Here is a 12,308-nt window from a genome sequence, read left to right on the forward strand (position 1 = left end):
TCTACCTCTTCTTCCAAGCCTCTTATGGGGACAGCTGGCCTCCCTTTGCCCTTAGAGACATCCTTCTTGAACGTGCTGGCCAAGGCCAACTCAGATATGGCATTCCTGAGGGCCCTAGGCTTGGATGGAGGACACAGTGCAGCCCCAGGCACACAAAGGACAGCAGGGACTCCATCGCTGCTGGACCATTGTCATGTGGGCCCACCTCAGCCCAGGGTGACTGCTTGTGCTCCAGGTGCCCACAGAGTCCATGGCTGGAAGGAGGAGGAAGAGGAGGCAGGGAGTCACTACAAAACAAAACAAAACAAAACAAAAAAACAGGGCCAGGAGTTTGGCCTAGTGGTAGAGTGCTTGCCTAGCATGCATGAAGACCCAGGTTCGATTCCTTGGTACCACATACATAGAAAAAAAAGCTAAAAAATGGTGCTATGGCTCAAGTGGTAGAGCTCTATCCTTGAGAAAGGCCAAGGACAGTGCTCAGGCTCTGAATTCAAGCCCAGGACTGGCAAAAATAAAAAACAAAAAAAACCCAGTAAGGTTCTGGGGCCGGGAGTTTGGCCTAGTGGTAGAGTGCTTGCCTAGCATGCACGAAGACCTGGGTTCGATTCCTCGGTACCACATACATAGAAAAAAAGCCAGAAGTGGTGCTGAGGCTCAAGTGGTAGAGCTCTAGCCTTGAGAAAGTCCAAGGACAGTGCTCAGGCCCTGAGCTCAAGCCCAGGACTTGAGGGGAAAAAAAAGTGAGGTTCTTCCCCAGGCCCTGTCCACACAGCCCACGAGGCTCCTCCCCTGAGGCTCCATGCATGGACACCACAGCACAGCCCACACACTGACCAGGCTGGTGCACTCTGCTTATGCCTGCTCAGAGCCCAGAGGATCCTCTGCCTCTGCTCCACCTGTGGCTCTGGGCTCTTTGGTGGTGGCCCACTTGGCATTTAGAGTGGGCATAGCTTGGGCGCTGCAGGTGCTGACCGGCCAAGGACACCATGGGAATTGAAACCCTCCGGTAGTGGCAGTTGTGCAGGGTGGGCAAAGCTGAAACCAGAGTGAAGTTTCCTTCACCAGCCCCTTGGGCACCTGGGGAGGAAGTGGTGGGCTGAGCACAGGGCCCACAGGAGGCAAACAGCCCTTCCCCCCCGACTTGGGCAGCGGCAGGTGGCAGGCCCCACCCTGCAGTGGGTGGGAGGGACAGAAGCCTGCCTCATGGCCCAAGGTGCTCTTATGCCCAGGGACGATGCCCACGTCTCACCCACCCGCTGGAAGAGGAGAAGAAAGCTCCTGTAAGGGTCCCCAGGGCTCTGTTGTGTGGCTGGGTGGGGGACTGGAGGTGAACAGCTGCCGCCCATCAGTCCATGGACACTGAGGCACCAGTGACCTGGCTCCTCCTGGGCCTGTCTGTACCCAGCAACGACCATAAGTCTTGGAGACCTCACACCATCTGCTTGACCAGTGTGCAGCCTGAGCTGTGTCCACCTGCTGTAGGGAGACAGGGACACAGGCTCCCTTCTCTGCCATCCAGTCACCAGTCCTGAGTGCAGGGACAGCTGTCTGAGGACAGCGCATGTAGGCCCATCTGCGGAGGGTTTGGGTTGAGTGTGGAGGTCAACTCCTGCTGGCACACGAGCGTGATGTCCTATTTGAACATCTCCAGTGGTAAAACAGTTTAGCAAGGGCGTGGCCGGAATTCAAACCTAGGTCCCCAGTGGGGTGGTGGGAGGCTCAGAGGTGGAGGCCTTGTGTTTCCCCTGCACCCCAGCCCCCCTGGGGCATGCCCCAGGTCCCCCACAGAAACCACCATCCTCGGCATCTGTTCCTGGAGGAGGCCCAAGAGGAGGCAGGGGCAAGGTGGGGCGTGGCTACCCCGGCAGACCCAGTGTGGTTGTCCTGCCCCACTGAGCCAAGTTCCAGCCGTGTCCCAAGCAGGATGGGCGTGCGGGTCTCAAGCCCCGTGGACAAGCAGCAGCATGTGAGGGGTGAGTGGGGGGCCAGCAGGGGCCTGGGCTTGGAGACTTGAGCCCCAGGCAAGCTGTGCGGGAGGTGTGGGCAGGAGCAGGGTGGCGTCCATTCTGCCGGGCCCAGGAAAGGGCCTGCCCTTGGGGAGGTTGTGCCACCCGGGCTGCAGGCATGGGGCAGCAAGAGGACGTTTGGGCAGGTCTGTGTGTGCCAGGGCCTTGGCCATGTCTCCATGCTCCAAATTGGCACGGCCTTGATTGCTCTGTCCTGGAGGTCAGGTCCCATTCCTGGAGCCTTTTTTCATTTTTTTCTTTCCCTGTCGTGGCTGACACGGGATAAAACACCTGCTTCCTGTCCTGTGGAGAACAGGATGCAGGGAGGCTGGTAGAACTGGTTTTGGTCTCATGGCCTCACCGTGAGCACAGCGTGGCCGCTGGGTTCCAGCCGTCGGCTCTCCCCTCACCTGGGATGTGGACACTTGTTCTTGTCCCGTTGTCTGTGAGGTTTTCTTTTGCATGCGTGCCAGTCCTGGGCTTGAACTCGGGGAGCAGGGGCCGGGGCTGCCCCCTAAGCTCCCTGGAGACGCTGACGTGGAAGGCACGGGGAGGCCGCGGGACTCCGGGGCGGCGGGGAGGCCGCGGGACTCCGGGGCGGCGGGGTGACGGGCGCGGTCCGAGGCGGTCCCCGGGCCATCTGGGCCGCAGCTCGCGCCGCTGTGCCCGGTCCCGCAGAACGCACGGACGCCCTGCTGCGGACCTTCCTGCCCCACTACCGCGCCCAGCTGGCGGCCGCCGTCCTGAGGCGACTCTCCGGGGAGCGCGGCCCGCGGGAGCCGGCCGGGGCGCAGCTGCTCCGCAGCGAGGTGCGTGCCGCGGGGGGCGGGGCCTCGGGCGAGCCGCGAGGGGCGGGGCCTCGGCTCGTGCCGCGGGCGGGCGCGGCCTCGGGCGAGCCGCGAGGGGCGGGGCCTCGGCACGTGTCGGTGGTGGGCGGGACCCCTGAGTCGTGAGGGGCGGGGCCCGTGCACGTGCCGCTGGTGGGCGGGACCCCTGAGTGAGGCGTAAGGGGCGGGGCCTGTGCACGTGCCGCTGGTGGGCGGGGCCTCGGCGCCTGCCCCGGGGGCGGGGCTGGGGGCCCTGGGGCCACTTCGGGTCCCACTCACCCCTTTCCCCGAGCAGAAGCTGCCCCGGGTCCGCGAGCACCGAGGGGCCCTGGCGTGGCTGCGGGGCCGCCCGCCGCGGTGGCAGCCGGTGTTCTGTGTCCTGCGCGGGGACGGCCGCCTGGAGTGGTTCCGCCAGCAGGAGGTGAGCGGAGGAGGTGGGAGCAGCGTCGGGGGCCGGGTGGGTAAACTGAGGCCCGCCGGGACGGCCGTGCTTCCGGCCTGCAGAGATTCCTTCAGCCGGGACTGTGAGGCGGTGGGGGCTCTCGGGGCGGGGCCCTGACGGGGCTGGGTGGGGAGGGCGCGGGCGGGGGGCGTCCCCGGCCCAGCCACCCTCATCCTCGCTCCTCGCGGCGCCGCGGATGCCCACACCTGGGTCTCCAGCCGCTCAGCCCGTTGTCCTTCGCAGGAGTTCGAGAGCGGGGGTCGCCCGCTGGGCTCCGTGGCCCTGACGGGGTTCGCGCTGGGAACCTCGCTGAGGGGTGTCCGGCCGGCAGGTCAGCGCCGCGGGGAGGCTGGGCGCGTGCTGCGCGGGGCGAGCGCTGGGGGGACTGCGGGTGCCTGGCCGGCCCTGCTGCCCAGCAAGGGGAGCAGAGGAACCGCCGCTGCCTGCAAGCAGGTGCAAAGCTGGACACTGGCCGAAGGGCTGGAAAGGGGTTCGAAGGCACCCTGGCCTCCCCGAGATGAACACAGGGTTCCAGAGGCTGCGGGGACCCCGTCTGTGGTTATGATGTTGAGACATTCGAATGCACACCAGCCCTGCCCCAGCCCAGGACTGGGGAGCAGCTGCCCCCCTTCTGGAGCTGGAAGGAGACCAGGGAATCTGGCTTGCACAAGAAGACACTGCATGCAGCTCACAGGCCTCAGAGTGCTAGGGGCACCGTTTTCTCTGGGCTGGGACAGCAGCAACTTTTACCTTGTGCATGTCAGTGAATTTTATTGCATTCTGCCTGTCTCACGCTGCAGAATAGAACAAAACCTGATTCGGGAGACCCCCAAGTAAATAAATCCACCCTCAATAAGTCCCGTCATTGTGTCTCAAACGGCTGTAGGTCAACAGTATCTTGCCGAACCTATTGAAAGGCAGGGAGGAAAGGGGAGCCCAGAGCAGTTGGCAGGGTTGGGCCTAATCCTGGTCCCAGAGCCCCCTGGCTCACAGCTGCATGGGAACCACGCCCCACCTGCAGGGTTGAGTTTGCAGCCTTGTGATTGGCTGCTGAGGAGGTGGGAAGCCATGATGACGTGGGTTGATGGTGTCTGCCCAGGGTGCCTCTCCAGGGAATGACCGCTTCTGTCCACTTTCAGAAGACCATGCACAGGAGAGGCCTGCTGCCCTGCCAGAGGTGCCAGCTCGCTTCCCCCTGTTGCTGAGGCACCCCTTCCGCCAGCCCCTCTGCTTCTCTGCGGGCAGTGCTGAGCTTCAGCGAGCCTGGAGGCTGGCGCTGCAGAGTGCCATCCGGCTGCGGGACACAGGTGGGTCGTCCCCAAGAGACCAAGGCGCTGGGGCCAGATCTCTTTGTCCCTTTGGGACCTCTCCAAGCCTCAGTTTTCTTACCCATAAAAGCGGGTTGTTGGGGGCTGGTAGTTTGGCCTAGTGATGGAGTGCTTGCCTAGCATGCACAAGGACCTGGGTTTGATTCCTCACTGCCACATACATCGTAAAAGCCGGAAGTGGTGCTGTGGTTCAAGTGGTAAAGTTCTACCCTTGAGAAAAATCAAGGACAGTGCCCAGGCCCTGAGTTCAAGCCCCAGGACTGGGAACAAATATAGATGTTGGTCAGGTTCTGGTGGCTCACACCTGTAATCCCAGCTACTCAAGGAGGCTAAAACCTGAGATTTGCAGTTCTATGCCAGCCCAGGAAAGGAACACCTCTGACATTCTGGTCTCCAGTGACCCACCTGAAAGCCAGAAGTGGATTGAGCTGTGGGTTGAGTGGCAGAGCGCTAGCCTTGACCATAAAAGCTCAGGGACAGCATCCAGGCCCTGAGTTCAAATGCCAGGACACACATATCGCTTGTTGGAGTGAAGGAAGGGCCACCAGGAAGTTATCAAGGTTATAAGCAAAGAAAGCCGGTGGGGAGCTCAGCCCAGTCCAATGGAGGGATCAGAGGGTTTCTTGGAGGAGGGAGGGTGTTGAAGCTGAGGTCTGGAAAAGGTGCGGGGAGCAACCAAGTGAAGAAGAGAAAGAGGATGGACAGGCAGTTGCTCGGCGAGCTGACCCCACAAAGGTGCCGCCAGGAGGGGCATGTAGGAACTGCTGTAGGGCTCGCGGGTCTGGGGCTGTGGCTCCCAGGGGCTCCTCCTTGAGGGCCCTTGAGCTGGTGGTCCGGGGCAGGGTGCGGTGGGGGGGGAGGAGAGGGCAGGGTGCGGTGGGGAGGGTGGGGTGAGACCCGGGCGCTAAGCGCTGGGCTGCTGGGCCTCAGTCCTGCAGCGCAGCCAGGACCCCGCGGCCCGCGCCTTCCTGGACGCCGTCCGGCTCTACCGGCAGCATCGGGGCCACTTTGGCGAGGACGACACGACGCTGGGCTCGGACGCCGAGGTCAGCCCCGCTCCAGGCTCCCCAGCCCGTGCCCTCCCGGCCCCCGTGGCGCCCACAGCCCCGCCCTTGCAGGTGCTGACCGCGGTGCTGATGCGGGAGCTGCTGCCGGACCTGCGGGCGAAGGCCGTGCCGGGCCTGCGGGGTGCGGCGTGGACCGAGGTAGGGGCGGCGTCCGGGCGGGAGGGGCCGGGCCCGCCGCACCCCGCGGCCCTTCCCACGCCCATCTCTCTCCTCCGCGCGGCTCCCCGGCCCGGCCCGTGCAGCTCCTGGACACCGTCTACGCCGCGGTCCTAGCCGAGGCCTCCGCGGGGCTCCGCGCCTTCCAGCCCGAAAAGAACGAGCTGCTGGCGTCGCTGGAGCGGACGGTGCGCGCGGACCTGGACCAGACGCTGCAGCTGCGCGCGCGCGCCGCGGGGAGGATTCGGGGTGAGGCGGGGCGGGGCCACCGGAGGGCGGGGGCCTGTGGGAGGGGGCGGGGCCAGGAGGAGCGTGGCCAATGGCCTGGGCGGGAACAGGACGTCGGGAGGGGCGGAGTTATAGCCTGCAAACGTCCGTTGCTGGAGAGGCAGGGTCACGCGTGAGTAGGGGCGGAGCCAGGGGCGGGGCCTACGCGGAAGGTGGGCGGGGCCTGGAGGCTGGGACTGGCAGGCACGAGGTCGGGAGCCCAGACACTGGGGAGGGCCGGTGGGGTGGTGGGCGGGGCGCCCCACGCGGCTAGTGGAGCCGCGAGTTCGAACACGCCTGCCTCCCTGCTCCGATTCCTCGTGGTGGGCGTCCGCGCTTCTGCCGCTCCGCCCCCCGCGCCTGCCCCCGTCCCCCGCGGGACCTCGCGGGGAGACCCAGCCGGCGTCTTCCTCTGCCAGCCCATGTCCAGGGCGCGCTGGAGCCCCGCCTGCGCCGCACGCTGGACGCGCAGCTGCCCGGGGTGGCGCGGACGCTGCTGGGCGCCGCGGGGGCCGCGCTGGACGCGGTGCGGAGCCTCCTCGCCGGGGCCGTGGACCGCCTGACCCGCCGCCTGCGCGGGAGGCCCTCGGGCGCGCGCCTGCGCCGGGAGGTGAGCGGGCCCGGGGGCGGGCGCTGCCGGGATCTCCCGGGACGGCCGCCTGGGCGCTGCCCACCGGCCCTGGGCCTCAGGCCCCCGGCCTCGCCTTCCCCCAGGGCCAGGATCCCAGGTGGGGCTGCAGCCTCCGCTTTGTTTTTATTTTATGTTTGTGTTTGCCGGTTCTGGGGCTTGAACTCAGAGCCTGGGCCCTGTCCTTGGGCTTTCTCGAGGTTAGGGCTCTACCACTTGAGCCACAGCACCACTTCCAGCTTTCTGGTGGTTAATTGGGGAGGAAAGTCTCATGGAGTTTTCCCGCTCAGGCTGGCTTTGAATCGTGACCCGCAGACCAAGCTGCGATGACAGGTGTGCCCAGTGGCCTGGGCTTGGGGCGCGGTTTTCAGTCAGCTCGAGCAGTCCCCAGGTGGTCTCGTTTCCCAGGAGAGCAAGGCTGTGTGCTCTGCCTCTGCCGCCTCCTGTCCAGGCAAAGGCCATCAGAGAGGGCAGGCCAGGAGTACTTGCACTGATGCCCATTTCCTCTGCCTCGAGGACACTGCTCCTGGCATTTCAGGGGTTTCTATTTCGTGTCCAGTCACTGCACATCCCCAGTCACAACGGAGGCCGGCAGTCTCCATGACACTTGGTCTGGACCCTGCTTTTCCTCCAGTTGACTTTGTTTTCCTCACCTGATGGCCTGGGCGCAGGTGTATGCGTTTGGGGTGATGCCATGGGACCCGGAGCTGATGCAGAGGTGCTACCAGGAGGCGGAGCAGTGCCAGGGGCACCTGGTGGGGCTCACCGCACCATTCGGCTTCCGGGGCACCCGGAGCCTGGTGTTTGCAATTCAGGACTTGGCACAGCAGGTGAGGATGGACAAGCTACCTTAAGGCAGGCAAAAAGAACCAATTTTGAGGTTATATTTCAACAGGTGAAGGCCAGGCAGGCAGGCGGGCAGGCCCTAGACAGGACTGGGGATTAGCTCGGGCTGTGGGCAGCCACAGGTGTGAGCGAGGGAGAAGCCTGCACATGGTTAGTAGAAGCAGTCTTTGGGGACAGGCCTGGCAGGGGCCAGGGCCTCAGCAAGAGCCACAGGAGGAGAAGGTGTTCTAGAGGTAAGGAGACGGGCAGCCAGTGGGCATGGAGCAGCCCAGTGCCTTCCGTCCTGGTGCCTTCACAGGTTGAGATGTAAGTACCGCAGTTCATAACCAGCCTGGGCAGAAAAGTCTGTGAGCCTCCAAAGAAACACTTAAAAAGCCAGAGGAGGAGCTGCGGTGCAACTGGTAGTGGGCCAGCCTAGAGCAAAGAACACACTGGGTCAGCGCCCAGACAGGAGTTCAAGTCCCAGGATGGCACACACCCTAAACTAAAGCACTCATGATGGACGCTGAACTCTGGCTGCTTTAGGAGCCAGGAGAAGGGGAAGAAGAGGAGAAGGCATGGGGGTGGAGGGGACACAGAGACCCGAGCCTGGGCTCTGAGGCTCACAGACCCACCTCCTCCCACAGCTCATGGCTGATGCAGTGGCCACCTTCTTGCAGCTGGCTGATCAGTGCCTGACCTCGGCCCTAGATGCTGACCAGACTTTAAGGCAGCTGGAGAGAGTCAAGGGCCTTGTGCTGAAGGTGAGATGGGGAGGGGGCAGGGAGGGAGGAGTGGCCAGGCCACACGGGACCTGGTGTCCGGCCAGGCCCTCACGTCTGCGTTGCTTGTGTTCTGCAGAAGCTTTCCTGGGACAGCGAGCAGGCACGGTGGAGCTGCTCTCAGAGCTGGCTCCTCGCCGTCCTCCTGCCCTTCACTCTGAGCCAGCTGCGCCCAGGACAGGCGGTGAGTGAGAGTTCAGGCCTGGCCCTCCTGCCTTCCCCAGAGACAGGCTGGGGCGGGTCCCCGGGGCTCTCTACCCAGGCCTGTCATGTGCTGCACAGCATTGCCCCCACAGGAAGCAGATGGGGGGACAGGGCGTGCGAGGTCCAGGTGGTCAGCGAGGCCCTCCCTGGTACCTAAGGGTGAGAAGTAGCTCGGGGAAGGTTGGGGAGCCTTTGCCTAGCTGGTGGGAGGCCCTGGGTTCATTCTTAGCAGTGCAAAAGCAACGGGAGGGGGCTGGGAAAGGGGCTTAGTGGTAGAACGATGGCCTAGCATGCATGAAACTGTGGGTTCAGCTTCTCAGTATCACATACACAGAGAAGGAGGAAGGAGGTAGAGCTCTAGCTTTGAGCAAAAGAAGCTCAGAGACAGTGTGTAGGCTCTGAGTTCAAGTCTCAGGACTGACTAAACAACAACAAAACAGTGTGTGAGAAACATGGAGGCCGCTAGGAGCCTGTCTCTGGAAAGGCATTCCAGGCAGTGGGCATGGTGTACGCAAAGGCCCTGAGGCAGTCAGGGCTTCTATGGTGGAAGGAAAGAGGAAGCAGCTGTGGCTGAAACTGATGACCTAGGGTGAGAGGAAGGAGAGGAAGATGGAGCAGATGAGGGGGAGCCCACAGGGCTCAGGTTCCCTTCCCAGGTGAAACGGCCATGGTGGGTCCCCAGCAGACACCTGCTGGAGTCCCTGACAGCAGGCCTGGCACTGTGGGTGGGACAGTTTCTGAGGCTGCGTGACAAGGACATGGACCGAGAAATCTGGGATGCAGCCCAGCCCCTGCCCAGGATTTGTTGTTGGCACCAGTCCCTGGAGCCTCTTCCTCCAGCCCGTGAATTCCCTTGGGTCACAGTCCATTCTAAAGAGGAGGAAACTGAGGCCCAGGGCCTCCACTCCAGGGCCGTGCCTCCCCCCTCCCCCCGAGGGCTGCCAGAATTCCACCCTCTGCCCCCTCCCATGTGTGCAGGAGCTGCTGGAGGCACAGGGGGACGGGGTAGCCGAGATGGAGGGGGACGTGGCTGCAGGCATCTACGAGGATGTTGTGCGGGAAGTCTTGCTGCAGAGGATCGATGCAGGTGGGCCCCGCCACCCTGCCCCCATGCTTACCTCCTCACCAGGGCGGCTGCAGGAGGCCGTCTGGGGGGCTCTCTGAAGGCCAGGGCGCTGGAGTGAGCCTGTGACGGCCATGTGGATGTCCTGTCTTCCAAAATCTAGGCTTGGCCTCACCACATAAGTCATCGCACAGCTCCTGCCAGGCCCGCTGGGCTGGCATGGCGTGGCCATGCTTGCAGATGGCCCCTGGGGCAGGCCCTGGCACGTGAGAGCTCAGAGCCAGATCTGGTGGGTTCCCAGAGCCAAGAGTGAGGGTGAGGCTGTTCCTATCCTGCATGACACTCTTGGAATGGCTGGCACGTTTGTTTTTCATGCTTTCACCTATAAATTTATTTGATGCTGGTACCAGAGTTATTGAACTCAGGGTTTCCTGTCTGCTTGGCTGGAGCTCTAACACTTGAGCCTTATCTCCAGCCTGTCTTCTTTGTCAGTCATGGGACTTGAACTCAGTTTCTAGGCACTGTCCCTGACCCAAGGCGAGTGCTCTACCACTTTGAACCATAGCTCCACTTCCAGTTTTTAGGTGGTTAATTGGAGAGAATAGTTTCTAACCAAGATCCTCAGATCTCAGCCTCCAGAGTAGCTGGTATACCAGCATGTGAGCCAATATCCTCCAGCTGGGACTCCTACTTGCTGGGCGTGCGCTCTACTGCTTAAGCCACAACTCCAGCTCCAGCTGACATTTTAGGTGGAAAAACGAAAAGCTGTTTTCTGACTGCCAGACTAAATCTAAAGACAATTGTCCTAGATGGTCCTTCCTTAAGGGGTCCTATGATCTTCATTTGATGTGTGATGTCTGGCGGATCCCTGCTGGGTGGGGGTTGACTAGCCAGGTCTGCCATGGGCACAGCCACCAGAGAGGCTCTGTGAGCAGGTATCTGGGTCCCTGGATGCATGTGGGGTTTATCTCATTTCAGAACTGAGAAAGGTGCTCAGTGCCAGTGACACCTCTTGCCCTCTGACTGACTGTACAGAGGCTCCATTGGCCCAGGAGGGAGCAGGTGAGGTCCTGGGTCTTGGCAGTGACGTGCTGGGCCTGGGGAAGCCCGTGGGGCATAGAACCCTCATCTCCCGAGTTGGCCAAGTGGGTAGAGAATGGGATAAGAGCCATCAGCAAGGGCCCAAGAGCACACATGCACACACACCACCTCACAGACAGGCTGGGGGGGGCCTCAGAATCTCCTCCTCCTCTTCCTTCTCCTCCGTTTCTTCCATTGTTCCACCTGTACCCTTCCCTTCTGTCTGTTCAGACCCCACCACTGATGTTTGTTTGTCCCGTGACAGGAACTGGCCCTGTCTGACCTCCTGGGAGCAGAGCTGTGGGACCTGGGCTCAGTTCTCCTGTCCCCACATCCCATCCACTTCCCCATCTCCCTGTACCCCGCAACAGCCTGGGCGCAGCTGGGACCCCAGGCAGCCACACCCCAGCTCACCTGGTCCATTCCTGGAAGATCCTTCCCAAACCCTGGGGCTTCTTACTAAAGCTCTGTCCATTTTATCAGAGTTTGCTTTTTATTTTTATTGATTTTATTTTGAATTGCTTTGCTGATCAAATTGAACTAGATTAAAACAAAACAAAAAAACAGGGGCTGAGACTCTAGCCTAGTGGTAGAGTGTTTGCCTAGTGTTCGATTCCTGGGTTCGATTCCTCAGTGCAACATATGTAGAAAAAGCTGGAAGTGGTGGAGCGCTGTCCTTGAGAAAGCCCAAGGACAGCGCTAAGGCCTTGAGTTCATGCTCCAGGACTGGCAAAAACAAAATGTTTATTGAAGCCAGACACCGGTAGCTGATATCTGAGGGGTTCTAAGCCAGCCTGGGGCTTCGAGTGTGGCCTAGTGGTAGAGTGATTGCCTAGCATGCATGAAGCCCTAGGCTCAACTCATCATCTCCCGTGATCTACCCAAAAAGCTGGGGAGTGAGCTGTGGCTCAAGTACAAGAAAAGGTCAGTGACAGTACCCAGGCCCTGTTCAAGTCCTAGGATCAGCATGCATGTGTGCGGACACACACATACAAAACACACACAATCTGCAGTAGCCATTTGTGATTCTTTTTAATGAGTTTCAATAGTTTTTACTGTGTGTGTGTGTGTGTGTGCTGGTCCTGGCTCCTGTGCCCCTTTCAATAACTGTATTAAGGAGTGTAACTCCTGGTGACACAGGATGTAGATTCCTTTTTTCAGCTTGCTGTGAGCTTTTCCGGTTTATTTACTCTTTTCCTGGGGTATTGGACACCGGGGACTCATTAGAGCTTTCCTGCCTGCTACAGTGTACCCTGCTTGCATACTGACCTGGGGTCAGTTCCAGGGAGGGAGGCAGCGTTTCCTGCCCCTGGTCACTAGCCAGAAAGGCTGTCTGCTGGTCCTCAGGGGCCCCAGCTGCTTCCCGCCGCTGGGATTCCGCGCTCCAGCTCGGGCTGCTTTCATGGGCCCTGCACCTTGTATGGAGACTTCCTTCCGCTCCGACCCCAAGGGGCCAAGATGACCTGAGTTCTCCAGGCCTGACCTCCGCCTCCACCCTGCCAAAAATTCCAGCCCTGTTTCCCCAGGGTCGGGTTTAGATGCTCATTTTGGAAAGGAGAACCTGGCACGCTTCCCATTCCGGGTCCTAGTCCCTTCCTGACCAGGAGGGGAGGAGCAGAAGAGCGCAGGGGCA

The 12,308-nt window shown here is 61.5% G+C and overlaps 1 protein-coding gene across 1 annotated transcript; it reads left to right on the top strand.

The window, feature by feature from the left end:
* The first annotated feature begins 1,924 nt into the window (after window positions 1-1,924).
* Niban3 (niban apoptosis regulator 3) lies at window positions 1,925-11,236 on the top strand. The gene is made up of 15 exons (XM_090334063.1): window positions 1,925-1,973; window positions 2,685-2,815; window positions 3,129-3,254; window positions 3,519-3,591; window positions 4,388-4,582; window positions 5,534-5,649; window positions 5,722-5,808; window positions 5,913-6,075; window positions 6,513-6,703; window positions 7,393-7,551; window positions 8,194-8,310; window positions 8,408-8,512; window positions 9,511-9,619; window positions 10,574-10,657; window positions 10,941-11,236. The coding sequence occupies exons 1-15, from the start codon at window positions 1,925-1,927 to the stop codon at window positions 10,955-10,957; spliced, it is 1,722 nt and encodes a 573-aa protein (XP_090190189.1). The 3' UTR covers window positions 10,958-11,236.
* The last annotated feature ends 1,072 nt before the right edge of the window (window positions 11,237-12,308 follow it).

Source organism: Megascapheus bottae, chromosome 1 (genome assembly GCF_031878675.1).
Source record: "Megascapheus bottae isolate mThoBot1 chromosome 1, mThoBot2.hap1, whole genome shotgun sequence".
Classification (NCBI taxonomy): domain Eukaryota; kingdom Metazoa; phylum Chordata; class Mammalia; order Rodentia; family Geomyidae; genus Megascapheus; species Megascapheus bottae.

What these genes read in the sequence shown, in the direction of transcription:
- Niban3 (XM_090334063.1), top strand. Translation starts at nt 1,925, where the DNA reads ATGGGCGTGCGGGTCTCAAGCCCCGTGGACAAGCAGCAGCATGTGAGG. An exon ending in CATCCGGCTGCGGGACACAG is followed by an intron (nt 4,583 to 5,533) that starts GTGGGTCGTCCC and finishes GCTGGGCCTCAG; the next exon opens with TCCTGCAGCGCAGCCAGGAC. An exon ending in GGGGTGCGGCGTGGACCGAG is followed by an intron (nt 5,809 to 5,912) that starts GTAGGGGCGGCG and finishes CGGCCCGTGCAG; the next exon opens with CTCCTGGACACCGTCTACGC.